The sequence below is a fragment of the Rhinatrema bivittatum genome, chromosome 1, assembly GCF_901001135.1.
Source record: "Rhinatrema bivittatum chromosome 1, aRhiBiv1.1, whole genome shotgun sequence".
In the NCBI taxonomy this organism is placed as follows: domain Eukaryota; kingdom Metazoa; phylum Chordata; class Amphibia; order Gymnophiona; family Rhinatrematidae; genus Rhinatrema; species Rhinatrema bivittatum.
Genome location: NC_042615.1, coordinates 227,753,752 through 227,776,061, shown reverse-complemented (window position 1 = coordinate 227,776,061; position 22,310 = coordinate 227,753,752). Strand labels below are relative to the sequence as shown.

General features: G+C 43.4%; 1 protein-coding gene across 6 annotated transcripts in view; it reads left to right on the top strand.

Annotated features, from left to right (window-relative positions):
* The window catches only part of NSD2 (nuclear receptor binding SET domain protein 2), a 467,195-nt gene that overhangs the window by 332,966 nt on the left and 111,919 nt on the right, over window positions 1–22,310 (top strand). For all 6 annotated transcript variants that reach the window (XM_029592506.1, XM_029592533.1, XM_029592496.1 and 3 more), the window contains exon 15: window positions 8,440–8,596. In XM_029592506.1, the coding sequence (XP_029448366.1) occupies window positions 8,440–8,596 (157 nt within the window). The remainder of the gene's footprint in view (window positions 1–8,439; window positions 8,597–22,310) is intronic.

Genomic DNA, 22,310 nt, shown 5'->3' with positions numbered 1-22,310 from the left:
TGATCACTCAGAACGACGGATGTCTACGCCATCCCAATCTTCAGGCCTTGTCCCTGACGGCATGGATGTTGAAAGGTTAATCCTTCAACCACTTAACCTTTCAGATTCAGTTTCTCGTGTCCAGATTGCTTCACGGAAGCCTTCCACAAGAAAGTCTTATTCCTATAAATGGAAAAGGTATACACATCATGGTGTTCTTCGCAATCCCTTGATCCCTTTTCCTGTCCAATCCCAAGGTTTTTGGACTATCTCTGGCATTTATCGGAATCAGGTCTAAAGACCTCTTCCATCAGAATGCATGTCAGTGCGGTAGCCGCCTTCCATAAAGGTGTCGGGGATGTCCCTATATCGGTACAACCCCTCGTAATACGTTTTCTGAAAGGCTTGCTCCATATCAAGCCACCTTTATGTCCTCCGGCCCCTTCTTTGGACCTTAATCTGGTTCTCGAGCGGCTCATGAAACCACCATTCGAACCTCTTCACTTCTGTGACCTAAAATATCTCACATGGAAAGTGATTTTCCTTTTGGCTATCACTTCAGCTCACAGGGTTAGTGAGTTACAGGCCCTAGTTACCTATCCGCCTTACACTAAACTCCTGCAGGACTGGGCAGTACTCCGCACTCACCCTAGGTTTTTGCCTAAGGTAGTTTTGGAGTTTCACATTAATCAATCCATCATACTACCTATCTTCTTTCCCAGGCCCCACTCCAACCCTGGGGAACAGGCTCTGCATACCCTTGACTGTAAACGGGCTCTAGCGTTCTACCTAGACCATACAGTTGCCCACAGGAAGAGCACTCAGTTATTCGTCTCTTTCCATCCCAACAAATTAGGGCAACCTGTGGGTAAGCAGACTCTCTCCTCCTGGTTGGCGGACTGCATATCTTTTTGCTATCAGCAAGCAGGCATTCCTTTTCAAGACCATGTTAAAGCACACTCTGTGAGGGCCATGGCGACTTCAGTAGCACACCTACGATTGGTGCCACTTCCTGACATTTGCAGGGCTGCCACCTGGAGTTCTCTCCACACTTTTGCAGCCCACTATTGCTTGGACAAAGCCGGAAGACAAGATTCCATCTTCGGCCAATCTGTCCTGCGTAACCTATTTCCAACGTGACGTTCCAACACCCTTCCGCTTGCCCGGTGGGGTTGAGGATGCCCTCTACCAAATTCCACCCCAGTTGTTGTGCCTGTTGCACGCCGTTGGGTACATTTGGTGCATGTTCGGACATCTTCAGCTCGGTACTCACCCATATGTGAGGACTACCATCCTGCTTGTCCTGTGAGAAAGCAAGTGTTGCTTACCTGTAACAGGTGTTCTCACAGGACAGCAGGATGTTAGTCCTCACGAAACCCGCCCGCTGCCCTGCGGTGTTGGGTTCGTAACGTTTTGTTCTATTTTTTCGGCACTGCCTGTAGCTATCAAATAAGACTGAAGGGGAACCCCTGCTGGCTGCAGGGTTAGTGCCATGCTGGGCATGCCCAGTAGGGGCCAGTCAAAGTTCTGGAAACTGACAGACGTTTTCCGTGATTGGGCTCCATCCTGATGATGTCACCAATATGTGAGGACTAACATCCTGCTGTCCTGTAAGAACACCTGTTACAGGTAAGCAACACTTGCTATATGCATGAGAGAGATCAGGTGACTGGTGTGTGTGTGTGTGTGAGAGAAAGAAAGTGATTATGGGAATGAGAAGCCTGTGCATGTGGAGAGGAGAAGCATGGGAGTGAGAGACTGGTGAGTGTGTGTGAGACAGAGAAAGTGATTATGAGAGTGAGAAGCCCGTATATGTAAGTAGAACACGGGAGTGGGAAGCCTGTGTGTATGGCATGAGAGAAACTGTTCAGGAAGGTGACTGGTGTGTGTGTCAAAGACTGTTTGGGAGATGATTGGTGTGTGAGAGACAGAAACTGGTCATGGGGGCATGACTGGTATGGGGTGTGTGTGTGAGAGACATGGGCACTATGGAAGAGGACCATGAGTATAGAGCTTAGCCTCTACTGCTGCTTCTGCTGTGTGCTACGGCCTGCATGGAAGAGGAGTAGGAGAGCTGCTGGGGGGGGGGGGGGGGTAAGTAAAGGTGGCTTTTTAAGTTTATTTTTCTTGATTGACTGCCATTTTAATTATTTAATATTATGTGATGTCTGCTTTTTTTGAAATATTTTATTGGTGTTTGAAGAATTTTTAATAGTTTTTATGAGTTTTTAATTGTTGGCTGTTTTTCTGTTCATAGCTGTTTTGAAACATTTATTCTGCTTATTAGTATAGTTTTACAATTATTTCTGTGTGGGGATCTATAAATGCTTGCTAGTTCTGTTTTCCTAATAAGAGGTGTATTGGTTTTTAGGGCATGATTTAATATTTGTAGTGTTGCCTTTTCATAGATAGGGTTGCTCCTGTTTGAGTGTATTTCATAATACAGGTGCGGATTAGTTTATGTGCATTACTACAGATCCTGGGAGTATGTTAGGTCGGTTCTGTGTCTGTTACCGAGATGAGATATTTTACTAGCATGTAAGCGTTTTATCAGTTTTATTTGTTGTGTTTTCTCAAGAGGTCATGCATTGGTGTGGTAAACTGCTGTCTTTTCATAAGTAGGGCTATTGAGCCTGGAAGTAGAAGGAGTTTGAGTTGCTGTTACTGAGATGACACCAGAACCAGAATATCTTTTTTGTAGGGTGAGTTGTATGGGGAATGTCATAATTCTGCTTTACATCCATTATTGTGGGTCAAGGGGGTTCCCGTGGATGCAAACTGTACTTTTACATCTAGCCCCGTGACGATCATGGGTCAGTGTGTCACACATGTGAGAACCATCTGTCAGGTGTGTCCCAACAGAAAAAAGGTTGAGAACCACTGATCTAGACCACACTAGAGTCCATAGAAAATCCACCCAGCTCTTTGTTTCTTTTGACAAAAACCAGGTAAGGTAGTGGGCAAACAAACTCTCCAACTGGCTAGCAGATTGTATAGACTTCTGCTATGAAAAAGCAGGCTTTTTTCTCCATGGACGAGTAAAAACGCACTCAGAGCAATGGCAGAGTGTTCTGTACCACTTGCTGAGATCTGTAAAGCTGCAACATGGACCTCTTTACACACATTTGCAGCCCATTACTGCTTGGACAAGGAGGGACGACAAGATTCAGCCTTCGGACAATCTGTCTTACAGAACTTATTTCCAGTATAGTCCCAACTCCTTCCACATCCAACCTGCTGTGATTTCAGGCTGCCTCATTTTTCCCCAACAGCAGACCAGTTGTTGTGCCTGTTGCACAAGTTGGACTGAAGAAACAGCAAGGAAGGCTGTCTAACAAAGCTGTGAGGGCATCAATACAGGATTAGCAGCCAGGTGTCCAATCTGGATTTCTTTATTGAGCAGTAACACGAATATGTAAACAAGCCCGACTCAGGTCGAGTTTCGCCCTCTTACAATGGGGCTACATCAGGGGCTCAACTTATGTCGTGTTTTGGTTAGTGAATATCCAGGTCTTAAATAAGACTGTGCAACAACTAGTTATTAAACAGGCTTGGGAAATCATGTATGGGCACCGGCACCTCTGTCTCTCATTCGATCATAAATACAAGGGTTTTCAATGTGCCGGTGTTATTCGATGTGCTTGTGAAATCAAACATGGGCGGCAGCACCTCTGTCCCTTATTCCTTCCAGCCACACAAGTGGTCCCTCAACCCTGCGGTAGTGGACGAATTGAAACTTTTTATAAAAAGAAATTCATCTCACCATGGCACTCTCAAATTTCATATATTTTATCCTTCCTACAAAGAAGTTTAGAAAAGGGGTTAGTAGTTCAGACAGCAGGAATTCCTGCTGTAGAAGAAGAGTAAAAGGCCAATTTCCTAGCGTGTAGCAGATGGACTCAGGACCAATGGGTATAGTGTGCTCCTGATAGCAGTTGGAGACGGATCAGATTTCAATCTGACGTCAGCCCTAGTACATATACCCCTGCAAGACGCCATGCTCTTCAGTATTTCCCGTCTCCACTGCAGTTTGGGACTATACACGCTTGCACAGCATTAGAGTATTCTAACCAAAGAAATCCAAAACAAAGAAGAAAACTTACCTCTACAGATGAGCCCCGCTCTCCTGCAGTGAAACCTACGGGTCCCTCCCCCAGTCGAGATTCCTGAGGTGATTTCCGTGATCCCTCAGAGGTAGGCTTCGGTCCGACAGCCAGTTCCTGGCATGGACTTAGCCCCTGGCATCGGATGCGGGTGAGAGGCAGCAGGTGCAAATTAGAGTGCAGCGGTGAAGGTATATTTTCTCTCTCCCCCCGCAGCCAGAGACCGCCCAGAATGAGACCGGGAAACGCCGAAACAAGGTAAGGTAGAAAACTTCATAAAAGTCTCCGGTCTCTGAGGCTCGAATAGCCGTACAGATAGCCAGCCGGCCATATTGCCCACGTGGTCGCCGTCGCCATTTCCATTTGATTGCCGCCCTGTCCGATTCGTTCTGTGCGCACAGAGGCGAGCCATGCGCACAAAATCACCTGTGCGCACACCGGCGCGCGCTTAAGTTCAGCGACACGCAGAAGGGCGCCAGGCGCTCAGCCATGTGCTCAACTGTGCCGGGTGCATAAGTCAAACCCCATGCGAGAGCAGCGCTCGCATCTCTCTGCACGCGCATCCGACCTACACGCACAACTTCGGCACATCCAGAGCGCATATCTCAGCCTCCCGGTGTACGCTTGAACGCACAAACAGGAGTTTTTCGCCGCACACAAACCATGGCACCACTGGACAAGAAGCTTAAGGCCCAGAGCCTCTGCCCAGCATGCCACATTAGAGCGGCGCAACACGAAGAGGCCACGGCCTTGTGTATACAGTGCGAGGAGGCTCTGGGTGATCCAGCCAAAGGTCCTCCCCAGCCAATACGGGGATCCGGTTCCACCGACAGTACACCGGACCTTGCTACTCTCAGTGGGAGCCTCCCTCAAACGGGGCTTCCTGGGGACGCAGTGCCTCTCAATTTAGACCCAGCATCTTTCTCCTGGGTAGAATTCTTCCAAGGCCTACATATCTTCGTCCACATGCAACCGGTGCCTACAATGACACAGCCACAGCCTTCCCCAGAGGACCCTAATGTCCCGGGACCCTCTAAACCCAGAGAAGTGCCTCGCCCGCCCCAAAGCCCCAGCTTTGGGGACACGGACACCTCGGATGAGGGTCAAGACTCCTTGGAGGAAGGAAAAATCCCCCCAGGAACGGAACCCTACCGAACCATGAGGCGGTTCTTCGCCAAAGACGAGCTTTCAGACCTCGTGGTGGACAGCTTGAAAGAGCTCGCTATCCCAGGCACAAGTGCTACAGGGGAACCGAAGACGAACCCCCTCCTCGAGGGACTCCATCAAGCCTCCCGCCATTTCCCTTTGCTGCAAGCTGTCTAACAGCTGATTTACCTGGAATGGGACTCTCCAGAGGCCACGTTCAAAGGGGGGGTGGACCCTGGCAGCCACGTACCCCCCTGGACCCCACGGCAAAAGATTTCCTGGCATTCCCCAAAGTGGATGCCATGGTCTGCGCGGTCACTAAGCGCACTATCATCCCAGTCGAGGGAGGCATGGCACTCAAGGATACAAATCCCTTCCTAACAAATTTACTGGACAATCTGGAGCATACAAAAACTGACTCATCACTTCTTCTTTTCCTTCTAACTGCACACTAGTTTTTTCTGTTCTCTGTACTAGCTTATTCTGTCCAATACCCAGGACAGAAGTCTGGAATCCATACTCAGTCATTCGACGTATCAGCTATGTCGCTACAGATCGCAGCCTGCTGCGCTGTGGTGACACATGCCTGTTTATCAAAAATCAGGAACGCCACCACACCTGTCAAAGCACTAGAACCAAGGAGTATCATTCCTCACGGATACGACCTCCGACCTGGTGCGCACTGCAGCCAGAGGTGTCTCATCCGTGGTGGCAGCCAGAAGGCAACTCTGGCTCTGAAGCTGGTCAGCCGACGCGACTTCCAAGACGAGACTCACGAGAATGCCCTTTAAGGGAACCCTCCTGTTCGGAAGCGAACTGGAAAAGTTAGCCGACAAATGGGGTGAATCCCCAGTACAGTGGCTACCGGAGGACAAGAACAAGAGAAGCCAGTGTCCCTCCCCCCCCCCCCCCCCCGAACATCTAAGGGCAGGGGATCACAGCGCTTCAAACCATACAAAAATACATATCAAGCATCTCGCCCCGCAGGCAGGGGCCAGTCCTTTTGGAACAAAGACAGCAGAAGAGGAGCCAGCTCTGGCCCAGGCCCTTGCCGCACCCCACAATGAAAATCAGCCGGCCCATCCACAGGAAGAAGCCATAGGGGGCAGGCTTGCCCTATTCTACCAAAGATGGGTTGAGATAACTTCGGACAAGTGGGTCCTAACCATCATTTGAGAGGGATATTATCTGGAGTTCCACAACATTCCTCCAGACAAATTTGTTAAATCTCCCTGCCACAACCTCTCCAAAAGGAGGGCAGTGGAAACCACGCTGACCAAATTGCTCACCTTAAAGGCCATAACACCAGTGCCCATGCAACAACAAAATACTAGGCACTATTCCATCTATTTTATCGTTCCCAAGAAAGAGGGTACGTTCCGACCCATCCTGGATCTCAAGTCGGTCAACTGTCACCTGAAGGTCCCTCACTTCCACATGGAAACCCTACGCTCGGTCATAAGAGTGATACAGCCGGGAGAATTCCTCATATCCCTGAATATGTCAGAAGCCTACCTGCACATCCCGGTCCACCACGAGCATCAGCGTTTTCTACGCTTCGCGATCCTGGACCACCACTACTAGTTCCAGGCACTACCCTTCGGGCTAGCCACAGCTCCCCGAATATTCACCAATATCATGGTTGTAGTGGTGGCGTCACTGCGGAAAGAAGGAATCCTCATACACCCATATCTTGACGATTGGCTGATCAGAGCAAAATCCCCAGAGGAAAGCCATCAGGCAACCAACAGTGTCAAAACTACTGGAGAACCTCTGATGGGTGGTCAACACAAACAAGAGCTGTCTGCAGCCCTCCCAATCTCTGGAATACCTGGGAGTCAGGTTCGACACCAGACAAGACAAGGTTATTCTGACTCCTACAAGGAGAACAAGGCTGATGAACCAGTTGTGAAACCTGTTCATCAGTCTTCGCCCCAAGACGAAGACTGATGAACTACCTCCATGTTCTCGGCCTCATGTCATCCACACTGGAAGTACTCCCATGGGCAAGAGCACACATGCGGCCCCTACAGCGTTCCCTGCTGTCACGATGGAATCCGATGTCCCAGAACTATTCCGTTCTACTACAGCTCCCAGAGGAGATTCGAACCCAGGTATAATGGTGGCTACAAGAAGACCACCTGAGCAAGGGAGTAAGGCTATCCCCACCGATCTGGATCCTGCTCACCATGGATGCGAGTCTACGAGGGTGGGGACCCCTGCTGGACCACCAGGGACTTTTGGCAGGTCTTGGGGGGGTCAGGAGGGTGGGGGGTTGTAGTAAATTAATTTTGGAGGTCTTGGGGGGCGTCAGGAGGGTGGGGGGTTTTGTTAGATTTTTACTTTTTTATTAAAGATTTGTCAGCGAGTCAGATGCAGCCATCAAAAGAGCCACATATGGCTCGCGAGCCATTGGGTCCCGACCCGTGATCTAAGACAATAATTACAAGATGGTTTCCTTTTAAAAGTATGCTGAAGATACTGTTTATTTTAAACAGGTCCCAGAGTTAATAAAAGCCTACTCAATAAGAGCTCAGTTGTCTTCTTGAGCAGAGCTGAGTGCAGTAATTCCAAAAGAAATTTATAAAGTGGCAACATGGGTCATATAGTTCATATCTTCACAAGACATTTAAGGTTGGATGTTTTTGCTGAGGAAAATGCTGCTTTTATGGAGCAAGCATCTTAGAAGTAAGTTTAACATTCACCCTTCCTAAATAATTGGGCTTTGGTACTTCCATTCATTTGGACTGGTGTAGCAGAAAGCCGACAGAGAAAAAAAATAAACTAAACTTGATCATTTTCTTTCCTTTATTTCTGCTACACCATGCCAGACATCCTTCCAATATATATATATTAAGAGAGAGGAAAATTCTAGGCACTTCAAATTAAAAAAAAAAAAAAAAAAGAGGGAAAACTTAAGAACTTTGAATAGAAGCTTTGACAGAAGGATACAGACCAGTTAGGATTTTGCCAGAAAATATATAGATAGATATATCATCTGTATTAAATAATTAAAAGGACTCTTCGCCTTCATCAGCTGATCCCAATCATTCTGGACTGGTGTAGCAGAAAAAAGGGAAAGAATTATCAGATAAGTTTAATTTTTTATTTTTGCAGAACATAAATTCTTTTAAATAAATAAATGTCATGGTGTTCTTATTGTTTACAAAAACTAAGTGTTAATACTTTGTGTTTCACTGTTTCTCTATAGGGGGAAGCCTATTGTGCTGCGAGTCGTGTCCAGCAGCTTTTCACCCAGACTGTCTGAACATTGAAATGCCTGATGGAAGCTGGTACTGCAATGACTGCAAGGCAGGAAAGAAACCTCGCTTCCAGGACATTGTCTGGGTTAAACTGGGAAATTATAGGTCTGTATGATAATTTTTTAAAAATATTTAAAATATCTCGAGCTTAATACAGTAAACACAAGCTTCCTTTCTACTAAGGTAAAGTGGGTAATTATGTGTACAGTAAATTAATTTAAAGCTTTTTTATCGAGTGGCCCAAAATCTCATATTCAGTTCTTTTCAAGCAAATTTGTATTAATTTTGCCCTGATAGGTTACTTGTTTCCTGGTTTTTTTGTATGACGACAGCATAGCATAATTAGATGAACTCTAAGTGGGTGCATTGTAAGTACATTTTATAGAATGTAATGGAAACTGTTAACTGCTATTTTAAAGAAAAACTGTATCTACCATATGCTCTACAATATTTAAAAAATGTTCATGGCAACTAATAATTTACAGATTTATCTCACTTTTCCATAAACTTCTCATTGGTTATAAAAACAGAGAGCAAATCAATAAAGAATTTACATAAAAACAAAACCATGCAGAAAGACCTAAAAGCTAACATTGGAAATAGAATAGCTATATGTACACAAATACCAGTTTCTCACAAGTAAAATCAATGATTCAATCAGAATATTATTTTTTAAAGAATCCAAGAAAACAGAATACTTTCTCAAATTAGTTCAGTAACATGGTTCTTGCCAGCACCAGAGAGTCCTCTTTTTATTTGAGAATATGAACTAAATCTACTACCGTATTTAAATCTGCTGAGATACCACTACATGTGAAAAGCAAGTTCTCTTTGGTGCTATGTGCATCCATGGTCAGGCTAATTTTGCATTCTCTTTTGATTTGTGAAATTCTTTAAAAAGAAATATAGCAACTTTTTCTTTAACACTCTTAATAAAAGATGGCACATTTTATTTTAAAGTGAGATTTGAGTTTAAAAAATGATTGTGAAATTGCAAAAATCTATACCCTAGAATTACACACCAGTGTTAGTGCTGACCTCCCTTAAAAATTTTATGCTGAAGTTAAAATGAAAAGTTCATTTATAAACTTCAAAAATGGATGGAAAACTGGGCTATCTGTTGCATTATATGACAAACCAAATTCATAAAAAATGCTAATTGAGAAACTGAACCCTTCAATAGTTTGAAGCTGCACCTTACTACAACCAGATTAATAAGATAAAGGGCAATGTTTTGTTGAAACACTTAAGAACATATCTCTGAAGGATCTCACTCTGAAGACAATTTCTGGTAGCATTTTGTTCAGCGAGAAGGATTTCTGAGCTGCAGGCTGTCTAGGGCAGTGTTTCCCAACCTTTTCAAGCTCAAGGTGCCACTCCTACATTAACAAAAATGTTATGTGGCACACCAACCTCTATGGGACGGGCAATGTGAACGTGGAGAGCATTCATATGGTCAAAAGCTACACAAGTCTCTCTTCCAAATTTTAATGCAAAGAAAGAGGGCAGAGACCACGTGAAATTGTCACAATGAGCCAATGCTTTACCTAGGAAGAAGAGGCATGCATGATTACACATGTCCTATATGTTTAAGAGCTCTATAGCTGGTTCTTCTTATTGCTGTGAAGTGATGAAAGCAGAGCCCAGGTGTGGTCTAGATCTGAGCATCAAGCAGTGGTAACTTCTGTGGCACACACAATCAGATTTCAAGGCACACCAATGTGCCATGGCCCACTGGTTGGGAAACATGTTGTTCAGAGTTATTTCTATATGTTTCTGAGGGAATAGTCTCAATTAGCACAGTTCCCTTATTGCTGTGTTATCTGTTTCATATTCACCAGATGCTGTTTCTCTCCTTCTTTAAGGAGGACTACTTGTAGAAGAGTAGTGAAGAGCTTCACTGATTGGATGTGCACAGGGTGCTACTATGGTAGTTCAAAGTGACTAAGTCCATCAGGAAGTTGATCATTTGTCTTGTTCAATGGGCTAAATAAGGGAGAGGCTAATTCTAAAGCATGTATTGATCATTGGATCAAGGAGCCATAGGCTCCACTTAATATTTATATGGGAATGACTCCTTCCAGAGGTTTTAGGGCTCAGGCCTCTTCCTGGGTGGTTTTGAGATTGGTTTCTTCCTTGGAGATCTGCAGACTGACTACGTGGGCAGCCTTGCATTCTTTCACAAAGCATTACCATCTGGACATCTGAGCTTTAGAGGATGCCGCTTTTGGCTCAGTTATTTTGAGAGCAGGTTTTTCAGTATCCCATCCAGTCTGAGAGATGGCTTTGGTACATCCCAGTTATCTAGACTGGTCTGATAGAGATAAGAGAGGTGAAATTTAGTCCTGTTTGCTAACTTCCTTTCGTTCTTCCAGAATCAGCCTAGACCTCAGGTTGTCGGCTGCTCTTTGCTTGTTGATATGCTCTGTCAGTGGTGTTTCCCCTGCTTTATTCAAGAACTATTGCATATTATTATTTGTGTTTGGCAATCACTTTTAGGAGTCCCAACTTTTTATGCCCTCTGAGTTTGGGGGTTACTTGTCTTTGTCTCTAAGAATCCTTTGGTAGAAGTTCTTTGGGGATGTTGTGGTTTGAAGTTTGTTACAGAAAATACTGGCAAGCTGAGGTGAGCACAGGACTCTATATTAGGTGACATTAGCAAATCAGTTGCTTTCTACCTCCATCTGCTGATAGAGGAGCATATCCCACTGGTCTGGCAGGACTCAAAGAAAGGAAAGAAAATTGGCAGGTAAGACATTTCACCTTGGCCCTATTCTAGTTTCGATCTTTTAATCAGTTCACAATCCACAGTAGGTATTGCCTCCTATCTCATGACTTTAAATTTTCTCAGGACTCTCTCATGAGGGACTTTGTGAAATATCTTCTGAAAATCCAGATAGTCTAGATCCATTGGCACACCATTATCCATGTTTATTAACCCCATCAAGAAAAATGTAGCACATTGAGGCAAGGCTTCCCTTGAGTAATCTATGTTGGCTCTATTCCATTAAACAATGTCTATTTATTCAGTAGTTTTATTATTTAGAATAAGTTCTACCAATTTTCCAGTCACTGACCTAAGATTCATTAGTCTCTAGTTTCCTGGAACTCCCCTGGAGCCCCTTTTAAAGCTTGGTATTACATTGGCAGAAGTAATGAATCAGGCTGATGCTTCTCACAGGTGTTTTAGTGCCAGCCCATAGCTTGGGCATTCTGTCTGCGAGGCATATCATTGGTGCTCTGATGCTTGTTGATGGTACTGTAAGCATTTAGCCTTTTTTATCTACACTAGTGGGAACATCCACTCTTGTGTTCGGTTTTCTGTCTAGCTCTTAGTTAGGTTCTATAATGCTAAGCATGTGTTCTGGAGCTTTGCACCTCTTTTTAGCACTTATATGTCAAGTTCTCAACCATGAGCATGTGTTTCTCTACTCTAGCATCCATCAAGCTACCTACTAGTCAATCCATGAAAATCATACATTGGGAGAACAGTTATTACAGGTTAACTTTTCCTTTTTTCATTAAAATGCACACATATAAATATTGAAGTTGTTGGCAGAAAAGGACCAGTTGGTCCACCCAGTCTGCCTATTTATATCTGCCAATTGTGCTGTCACCAATCTTACTTGATCTGAGATTTTCCTTCCTCTGCCATGAGATTTCCTTTGTATGTATCTTATGCATGCTTGTATTCTGCTACTGTTTTGGCTCATATAATGTGTACTGGAAATCTACTCTAGAAGTCCTTCTTGAGGAAATTTTCTGATATGAGCTTCCCTCTTTTCAGCTTCATATGGTGTGACCTCTTGTACTTGAACTTTGTATTCTATGGCAGATTCTTTCTATTCTGTTGCAGCCTGCTAAGATATTTGACTCACGGTTAGCATAGGTTTTGATGTTATTACCAATCTGACCAATGCTAGCTTTGCGTTTGGACTCTTATGGCAGTGTATGTGGTAACTTGCATGGTGTTCATGTGATGACCAAGCTGATAGTTTATCATGCAGTTGTCCTCACAACTCAACTCTATAGATGCAAGCCTTGGATGTTACAACAAACGCAGAAGATTGATCATTCCCATCTATGCCTTCACAGGTCTTCAACTTATCACTTGAAAAAGGATAGGTTCCCAGAGACTGGAGAAAGGTAGTTGCAGAACTGATCCAGAAGGGTAGTAACAAGAAGGAAGCAGAAAACTACATACATGTTAAAATAAAAATATCACTGAAGGACTGAATAGTGCAACATACCTTGAAGCAAGTGGATTACAGGATCATAAATTCATAAAGGGGAAAATGACCAAAATAATAAATCAGGGAGTTGATATATGTGCCTGAGTCTGAGACCAACATGGAGACTGTGATTGACCCAGAATCCTCTGATGCCTTGGCCTGCTTACAGTTCTGGCTATGTGAACCCTAAATGCCCTATTGAGCTTGACCTGGAGAAATTCTAGGAGACATCTGGACAGCAGCCAGAGCTGTCTAAAACTTGTGATGGGTGGTCATAGGGTCACACTAAGCAGAAGGAAAGTGTCAGAATCTCAGGCTAGGATTTTAACTACAGTGGCACTTGTAAAAACATCTTAAGCCATGAAAGCCATGAAAATTTCCTTAACAGTGAAAAAGTGACAGGACACAGGACTAACAGAAGATTGATGTGAACACCAGGCAAGTAGGCCCCAATTTGGTAAAGGGATCAGGGTAACATAGGTCTAATTTATCTTCTTTTTAACATGAGAAACTGTACTTGATACTTCCATAGGTTCATGCAATTTAGGGATTTATTTACTTCAGATTGACTATTTCACCTATAAAAGAAGTAACTGGTGTACAAGAAGAAGTAGCTGGTATACAGTATAGGTACCTCCCAAGGATACCTGTATTGCTTACTGTTATGCAATAAAAAATTGATATTTGTTTCTACAAATTTTGGTATGGTATCCTTGTCCGTGGAGAAGCGCCTTAAGCGTGTTTGGCGCTTAACAGGGTGCAGTAGATATGGCCTATCTAGATTTCAGCACTGTTCCACAGAGAAAACATGTAAGATAGGCAGTCAGAGCTGGAACAAAAATTGTAAACTTGGTGACCCACTGGTTGAGCAAAAGAACTAGAATCTGATATAATAAATTGTGCAAAAAATATGCACTGAACTTAGTGCATATTTTCTTTACTCATGCTTTAAAAACATGTAATTCCTGATACAGTAAACTAATGGCATACTAATGCATCAGAAGTATTTAAAAAAAAAAAAAAAAAAAAGGAAGTATATCTTAAAAAATGTGCACAAAAAGCATGCTTAGCGTGCACAAACCATGTTTTCTGTACCAAAAACATGGTATGTGCACAAGACATTTTCTTTGCATATAAAGCCAGTGTAACAGGCCAGCACAGTAAGGAAAGCAGAGTCAGGTCAAGCAGGAGACAGGAAAACAGTCTGTTCAAGCTGTGGTCAAGGCAGACAGAGTTCTCTCAGGGTCAAGGTTCAGGTAGAGGTTGGGCCAGGCAGAGTTGACTCAAAAACGATAAACATACAGTTGTCAGTGCCAGGCAGAGGTCAAGCAGCATCAAAGTCCAATCCAAAGTCAAGCCAGAAGTCCAATCCGAAGAATCAAGAAAGGAAGAGAAGGATGAGGGGGTCACAGGAGCAAGGAGGAACACTGAAGATGGATGAGGAAGACTGTCCAGGAAGCCAAGAACTCAAGACGAACCAGGCAGCCAACGGAACTTGTACCAAGACACAGGAACTCAAGGAACATAGCAGGAATCAAGAACACAAGACAGGAATTAAGAATGCTGAGGCAATGTATTTCTAAGACTACCTATTGCCAAGGCAGGGAGTGCAAGGAGAGTGAACCTTATACAGGAAGGGAGCTCTGATGTCGTCAGCAGGCACTGTGGGGAAAGTTCCCGCTGTGAGCCCTTTAAGTTACAGGAAGTTGGGCATATGCGCACCTAGGGCAGCCCAGAGTCAGTGTCTGCGTCTCTCTCCCTTCCTCCACTCTGGCCTTTCAGACATGGTGGCCAGCTGTGCAGCCATTCAGTGGCCTGCCCCGGCATCGGAGGCATTGGTGAGGGCATGGGGCTGGAGGTAAGAGTGGCGGTCCAGGGGACCAGCCCGCAGACCACCAAATGCAACATCCCTTAACTCCCTTAATATCCTGGGATGTACTTCATCTGGCCCCATGGCCTTGTCTACTTTGTTTTCCTAGCTCCTCCCATACATTTCTGTAAATGGGGTTGCATCTACTCCACTTCCATCTATGGTCTTGTCAACCAGCAACAATCCATCTCCAGGGTAGTCTTTAGTGAACACATACAGCGACTGTTTTGTTTTATGGAAACCGACCTGATTCGATATGTCTATTGAGAATGTCGGTATATAAAAATTCTAAATAAATAAATAAATACTGATGTAGTTTAATATTTCTGCTGTTTCTTTTTCTCCACACATTGATTCTTGTCACTTTTCAATTTTACTATACTACCTTGGGCCTTCCTCTTTTTTGATATATCTGAGAAATGTTTTGTCACCTTGCTTTTACCTCTTTGGCAATCCTTGTTTTGCTTGACCTTTTTGCTTTCTTTGTCTCCCCTCACTTTTGCCAGATATTCTTCCTCATCTTCTTCTTTATGGGGATCCTTTGTATTCTTTAATGCTGTTCTTTTTGCTTTTATTTTTTCAGCCACCTCCTTTGAGAATCAGATTGGTTTCATTTTCTCTTATGTTCAGTTTTCTAAAATAGAGATTTGTTTGTAATAGTTCCTTTTAATCTGGCCCACTGTTCTACCTCACCCATTTTCTCCTAGTCTTCTAGTTCTTTCTCCAGATTCATCCCCTATATTGACAAAGGTATTCAAAACTTGGCTCTTCGTATGAATTCTCTGTATCCTATGTGCTATATCAAACCATACCGTCTGATTACTAGTGCTCAGGTGAGCACCTACCTGGACATTAGAGACATTATCCCCATTTGTGAGCACTAGGTCTAGTATCACACCCACCCTCGTGGGTTCCATTACCATTTATTTGAGCAGAGCTCCTTGAAGAGCATCCACTATCTCTCTACTTGTAGATTCTGCAGAAGGGGGTTACTCCAAACCATATCCGGCAGATTAAAATCTCCAACGAGCTACACTTCACTCTTTTTTCCACCTTTTGAATGTCTTCAAACAGATCTCTCTCCAGTTCTCCTTTTTGAGTCAGAAACATGTAGACCACACCAGTGTAGATGGAGGCACCATTTTTATTTTTTTTTTTAATAAAGGACAGCCCTTAGTGCTGCTTCCCTGTCCCATGTCCCTTGCATGTCGGTTGCTTAGATATTGTTTTTGTATGAGTGCTACTTCCCTTTTTCTGTATTTTGTCTTTCCTTAAGTTATATCCTGAGATGGCCATATCCCAATCATGAGACTCTGTGAATGATGTTTCTGTAACAACAATGTCCCAAGACCACCTCTACCATTAGCGCCTGCAAGTCTGGGATGTTATTGCCCGGACTATGAGCATTTGTTGTCCTAGCTTTCCAACTTTTATTCCTTGGTTTGCTGCTCTTTAAGGTTACTTTTTCTGTTTTTTGAGCTGATTGATTTTGCATTTTTTTTCTCTTCCCATTTCCTGTATTTCTTGGGAATGACATGCCAATTTCAGTGGGCACCTCCTGCCACCCTCTCTTGTTAAATGCTTGATAATGTAAGACCTGAATTTTTCACTTAGGATCCTCTTTCCCGCCATGAGCAAATGTAGACCATCCTTACCATATAATCTTTTACTGCTCCATGCATGGCCCCATCCTCCATTGTATCCAAAACCACTTTCTTTATACCATGTTTTGAAATTATCTATATTCTTTCCATTTCCATGAACAGGTAATACTTTAGAATAGGCATTGGTCTTTGTGTCTAATCTTCCCTAAATTTTGAAAATGTTTCTGTACTGCATGCTGCACAGTAGGCGAAATTGGTTGTGTCTGGGTCACAGGTCTTATTCTACCAGAGCCCACTGTAAACCATTTATTCTTGGGATTATGAATCCTCTGTAGAAACTGGGAGAGATAATCTAGATGTAGCAAGGTGGCAGAGGTTTTCTGAAACTTACACAATTCTTCTTTTACATGTCAGCTCCTTTTTCATTCCAGAGACGTTGAATGAAAATGTGGAGACCCTTGAGTCTTCAAATGGAAGGCCTTGGGTCATGATCACTACAATTGTTAAACTAAATAAGACATTCTGCTAATAAGTTATTAATATACAAATTGATTTGGTATTGGATCTTATTTTTTACTTAATCTCAGTCCTTGGAAGAACTATTTAAGAAGAAAACACCCTAGGAGTAGGAGAGAATAAATAAGTTCTGCAGATACAATCCCCTTCTTCCTTGTATTAATAAACAGCAATTTAAAATAAGGCTAGCAAGGATTCTTAAATTCTATATAGGTAGGAAAAAAGATTTCAATCCAAGCAAAACATAGATTATGCAGAAATTATGACAGGGTTAAAATAGGCATGGAAAGGATTCTTAAGTTCTATAAAGGTAGGGAAAAGATTTCAAACCAAGCAAAATGCAAGTTATACAGAAACTTGCAGTAAGAAATAAAGCAAGCCATATTAAAATACAAATTAAACTTTAAGGAGTTATCTGCGCATCAAGTTCAGGAAGGTGTGTGGATCTCAGCAAAGCTGCAAGTGCACTCTATTTTGCTTCTGACTAGATTAAGTAATTTTTGTCTGATGAACCCCTGCAAGACAATAGTTAATCACCAACCCCAGAAACTTCTGCAGATAGAATCCCCTTTTAACTTGTATTAATAAAAACAGGAATTTAAAATGACCAGCAAACTTCTGGTGATATCATAAAGCTGAGAATTTGCAGGACATGGGTACTCCAACCAGGCTGACCTTATTTACCATTTTAAATTGGTTTCTCTCTAGTGCAGAACTAATGTAGCCTTACTAATGGTAACTTACAGATAGTGTAAGCTGAAATTGTCTTCACTGGGCGGCATATCCACTAAAATGCCAAGTGACAGGAGACAAAAGCAAGGTGGCGGACTCAAATGGCGTCAGAGTTTGAGAAGATGATGCAGGACATGAAATCCAAACTCATTAAAGAAAATGCAAAGAATGGTTTAGTGGCACTTGAATATAAGTTAAATAAGCTGTAGTCGTCTATAGATGAACTTAACGACAGCATGGAAACACCCAAGAATAGAATTGTTGTCTTAGAGAGCCATGTAGTATTGCAGGAAATTCTAAATGGAAACAGAGAGCAGCTGTAAAAAAAAAAAAAAAAAAAAACCAACCCACAAACTTGCTAGAACAGGCAGAAGATCAAGAAAATAGAGGGTGAAGAAATCTATGCTTGATTGGCATGCTGAAAATATAAAAAGATCCAGACTTGATACAACTGATTCAGGTATGGCTGCAGGAGGTTTTGGGCCTCTCTCTTGAATTGGAACCCATTGTGGTCGAGAGAGCCCATAGAGTTGGTCAGATCATTCAAAGTAATACTAAGCCGAGACCAGTAATGGCAAGAATTTTGTATTGTGTTGATGAAATTAAACTTTTTACCGCATACAAAAAGAAACATGGCTTGAACCCCTTGAAATACGAAGGCTGTCAGATTCTACTGTTTAATGACTATTCCATCAAAGCACCTGAGAGTAGAAGAGAGTTTTCTACCATCTGTCTGATATACCACAAAAGGATCACATTTTTGCTGTAATATCTGGCAAAACTTAAAGTATATCATGAAGGTCAAACCATTATCTTGCTGACAAAAGAACAAGCAACTAAATTTCTTGATCAACTAAATGCTCCTTCGGTTCCATGAATCCTTGTGATTTTCTTTGAGAAAAATGCTTTGAGTTAATAAAAGGTTTGATAATGTTTTCTCTGGAACAGACCTCATGAATAACTATCATTGCAATAAGCTTTTATTTTTGTTTTTAAAATTTTATTTCTTTTATACCTTTTTAGTGGGAGCCATATTTTTTTTGACTATCTAAAATAAGACTAGCAAGAATTCTTAAGTTCTATATAGGCCTTGCCAGTAGAAAGACATGATCAGATTCTTGAGTTGAGTTGGACCCATTTTGACTAAGTATCTTGACTGAAATACAGATTATCATCAAGTCCATATTGTATTTTAAATCTTTGATATTATGGTCATAAAGACAGTAGCACTTGACATTGTCAGTAATTCTTCTCATATAGCAAATGCTTAACTGTCAGAGGGATGAAACCTCTATTAAAAATCAAACCTGGAGCAATCTAAAAGGGTCATTTATCAAATCGTATTATGGCGTTTTCACATGTATTAAGTCATTTTCTCATGTCAAAAATACCATAACGTGTGCAGTAAGTTCCATAACGCATGGCATGTTGCAAATGTTTAAAAGGGGAGGGAATGGGGAGTGTGAAGCCAAATTGCACAGTTTTAACGCCGAAAATAACTACACCTTTTTTGATTGCGTTAACCTGTGTGATATTGTGCGTTTTGCCCATAATACAATTTGCGATTTTTTCGCAAATTCTGTTTTGGGCATTTTTAGGCTGGGGGAGGGACAGAGATGTGGGAGGGGAGGGACAGAGGGGAGTGGGAGAGGAGAGAGAGCCTCTGGGGTGGCATCATAGTAAGCTATTATGCTACTATAGGAGGCCCACCTAGTAACTCGAGGTGAGGTTTAGGTAGTAGTGTAGGGGTTAGGGGCCACTTTCACATGCAGAGTGAGACATACGAATAGTACACTCTTGTGAAGATTTGATGTCCTTCAAAGTGAGGAAGCTCACACAAAGATGAGATTTGTACAATGTTCTCTCAACCTAGCTTGATGTTACCCAGGTAGAGAGTCCATCAAGTTAGGGTGAGATAACATTGTACAAATCTCATCTTTGAGTTTCCTCACTCCGAATGATATCAAGTCTTCACAAGAGTGTACTGTTCTGTTCGTACGTCTCACTCTGCATATGGAAGTGGCCCCTAACCCCTACACTACTACTTAAACCTCACATCCAGTTACTAGGTGGTCCTCCTATAGAGATATTAATAGCTAACTACTACAAGGGCCTTGTAGACAGTGTATGTGTCTTTCTGTCTGTCTGTGTGTGTGTCTCTCTCTCCCCTTTTTTGTCATAAGTCATTGAGATTGGGCTTGAAACAACTGCAGGACTTTATAGATCAGCACAACATTCTTGACTAGTACAAATTTGGCTTCTGAGGCTGTAATGATCTCTAGCTTGGATATTCTGAGGCATTGTCTGGAAATGAGCTCCAAATTTGTACTGGTTTTATTGGATTTATCAGCTGCTTTCCATACATTAGATCATTCCATATTATTATTGTGATGGACTCTATGCTCATGTCACCAGTAAGACCTGCGTGAACCTTTTAGTTTAGACACAGTGCAGGTTAGTTTGAGGGGGAGGTACCATTCAAATGCAGTCCCTCCCTTTGTGGAGTCTGTAATTGCCATCCCTCTGAGAGTCTATTTAGCAGCTTTCCAGAGAACTTGGGGGGCAGTCCCTTTAGATGTGTGAGAGTTAAGAGGAGTAGAGGAGTTTTTGCTTTAATGTTTCAGGCAGAGTCAGTGGAAACAGCCTGGGGATATTAACCAGGGTCAGGAAGATTTTCCTTCATCTACTCTCTAGCTGGTTGAATTTCCCTCTGAGTTATTTTCAAGCATTTGAGATTTTTCATGGAGGAGCCTCACTGGACATCTGGGCCTTTCTTGGGCACGGGGATTGGAGAACCCTGTGTTTGGGATGCCCAGGGATAGGGAAGACCCACCTCTGACATGGTGGTGTGCTGTTGTGAGGAGGAACTCTGGTGTTTATATCCGTTTTTGAGGCTAAGAGATATTTTGTTAGAAGATCCAGGAGGAGGTTTTGGCTGCTGCTCTTTCCTGTCTGAAGCAAGAGAGCTGCTTGTTTCAAGGATATTCTTCCCACCAGAGATCTAGAGAGAATAAGAAACTGTGTGAAAGCTAGAGAGATCCTTAAGATCTTTATCCCAGGACAAGCAGGATGCTATTCCTTACATATGGGTGACATCGGTAATGGAGCCCTATACGGAAAAACTTCTGTCAAAGTTTCTATGAAACTTTTGACTGGCACCCAGAGTGCCTACTGAGCATGCCCAGCATGCCATGATATTCTCTGCCACAGGGGTCTCCCTTCAGTCTTCTTTTTTCCACGGAGTCGTTAGCCTTGCGGTTAAATTGGAGTCCTGTGGTGATTTTTCTCCACACTTCAAAACTTTTCCAAAAAAGTTAGAAAAATTTCCAACCGCAAGGGTCTCCCTTCTTTACCATTGCAGTAAGTTTTTTTTCTCTCTCACTTTTGTCGGTTCCACACCGTTTTTTCGTACCATAGTCATCGATGGCTGTCCGACTAAAATGGCTTCGGGCTTCAAGAAATGCCCAAATTGTGCTAGAACCATGTCCATAACGGACCCGCACCAGGAATGTGTACTTTGCCTCTGCGAGAACCACGATGTCAGGTCCTGCCCCCTCTGCGCCAAGATGACATTGAAGGGACGTCTGCTCCGGATGGAGAAAATGGAGCACCTTTTTAAAATTCAGTTGCTCCCGGCAGCATCGACATCAGCTCAATCGTCTCCATCGGGAGCGATTCATAAAGTCATCCTTAAAAAACGACTTCCAGGTGAGGCCGGAGATGCGTCTATTCCCTCCCCCTCGCCATCGTCGAAGGCGTCCACATCGGGCAGTGAGAAAGCTAAGGAGAAGCATCGGCACCGACGCCCGCACGCCGCAACCATCGATCCAGTGCCTGCTACGTCATCGACAGAATCGGCCTCCTCCGCTAAGAAAGCTCAGCTGAGCGTGGAGTCTCCGAGGCCTACGATTCCAGGGCGATTCCCCACCGGTATCTGTGCAGGGTACCGTACCTCCTCAGGGCTCTGAGGAGGTACCAGCATCGCCATCACCGCCTCCCCCCCATAGCTGCTCTGATTCCATCAGCTGTGCAGGCGGAACTTGATGGATACATCCATCAAGCGGTACGAGAAGCACTCCTCGACTCGATGCCATTACAGCCATCGACACCAACCTTGCCATCGACACCTGCTCCGGTGCCATCGGATCCATTACCCTCGATACCGATGTCACCATCGATCCCGCCGCCGAGGCCATCGGTGCCGCCTCAGATTCCAGCATCGATTCCTCCGATGACTCCATCGATGCCAGCGCCAGAGGTTTCTATTTTCCAACCTCTGATGAAAAAACTGGATATTTTAATCTATGCCGTTTCAAGAAAACCTCAAGGCATCGAGGAGGACACCTCACCAGGACCTTCAGGAGTTCCTAGGCCTCACCACCCACAGTCTCCTCTATTCCCGTCGATTCCAAATACTTTACCATCGATGCCTTTTAGGCCACAGCCAACAATACACCCAAGGGACACTGGAACAGACACTGACACGGATGTCTCTTCCGATGAGGACATGCTTTCTGAACCTTCACCTCCAGAAGACCGCAGAAAGTCTCCTCCGGAGGATTTGTCATTCTTCAACTTCGTAAAGGACATGGAGACTATCCCTTTCCAACTACAGTCAGAGATAGATTCCAGACAAAAGACACTGGAGGTTCTACAATTCGTAGATCCACCAAAGGAAATTTTGGCTGTGCCAGTGCATGAGGTGCTCCAGGAACTCATGTACCGAATGTGGGAACATCCTGGCTTATTTGCATCGGTTAACAAGAGATCAGATGCAACATACCTGGTTCAACCAATTCCAGGATTCCAAAAGGATTGATACTTGTATTGAGAAGGTCTGTATATAAAAATCCTAAATAAATAAA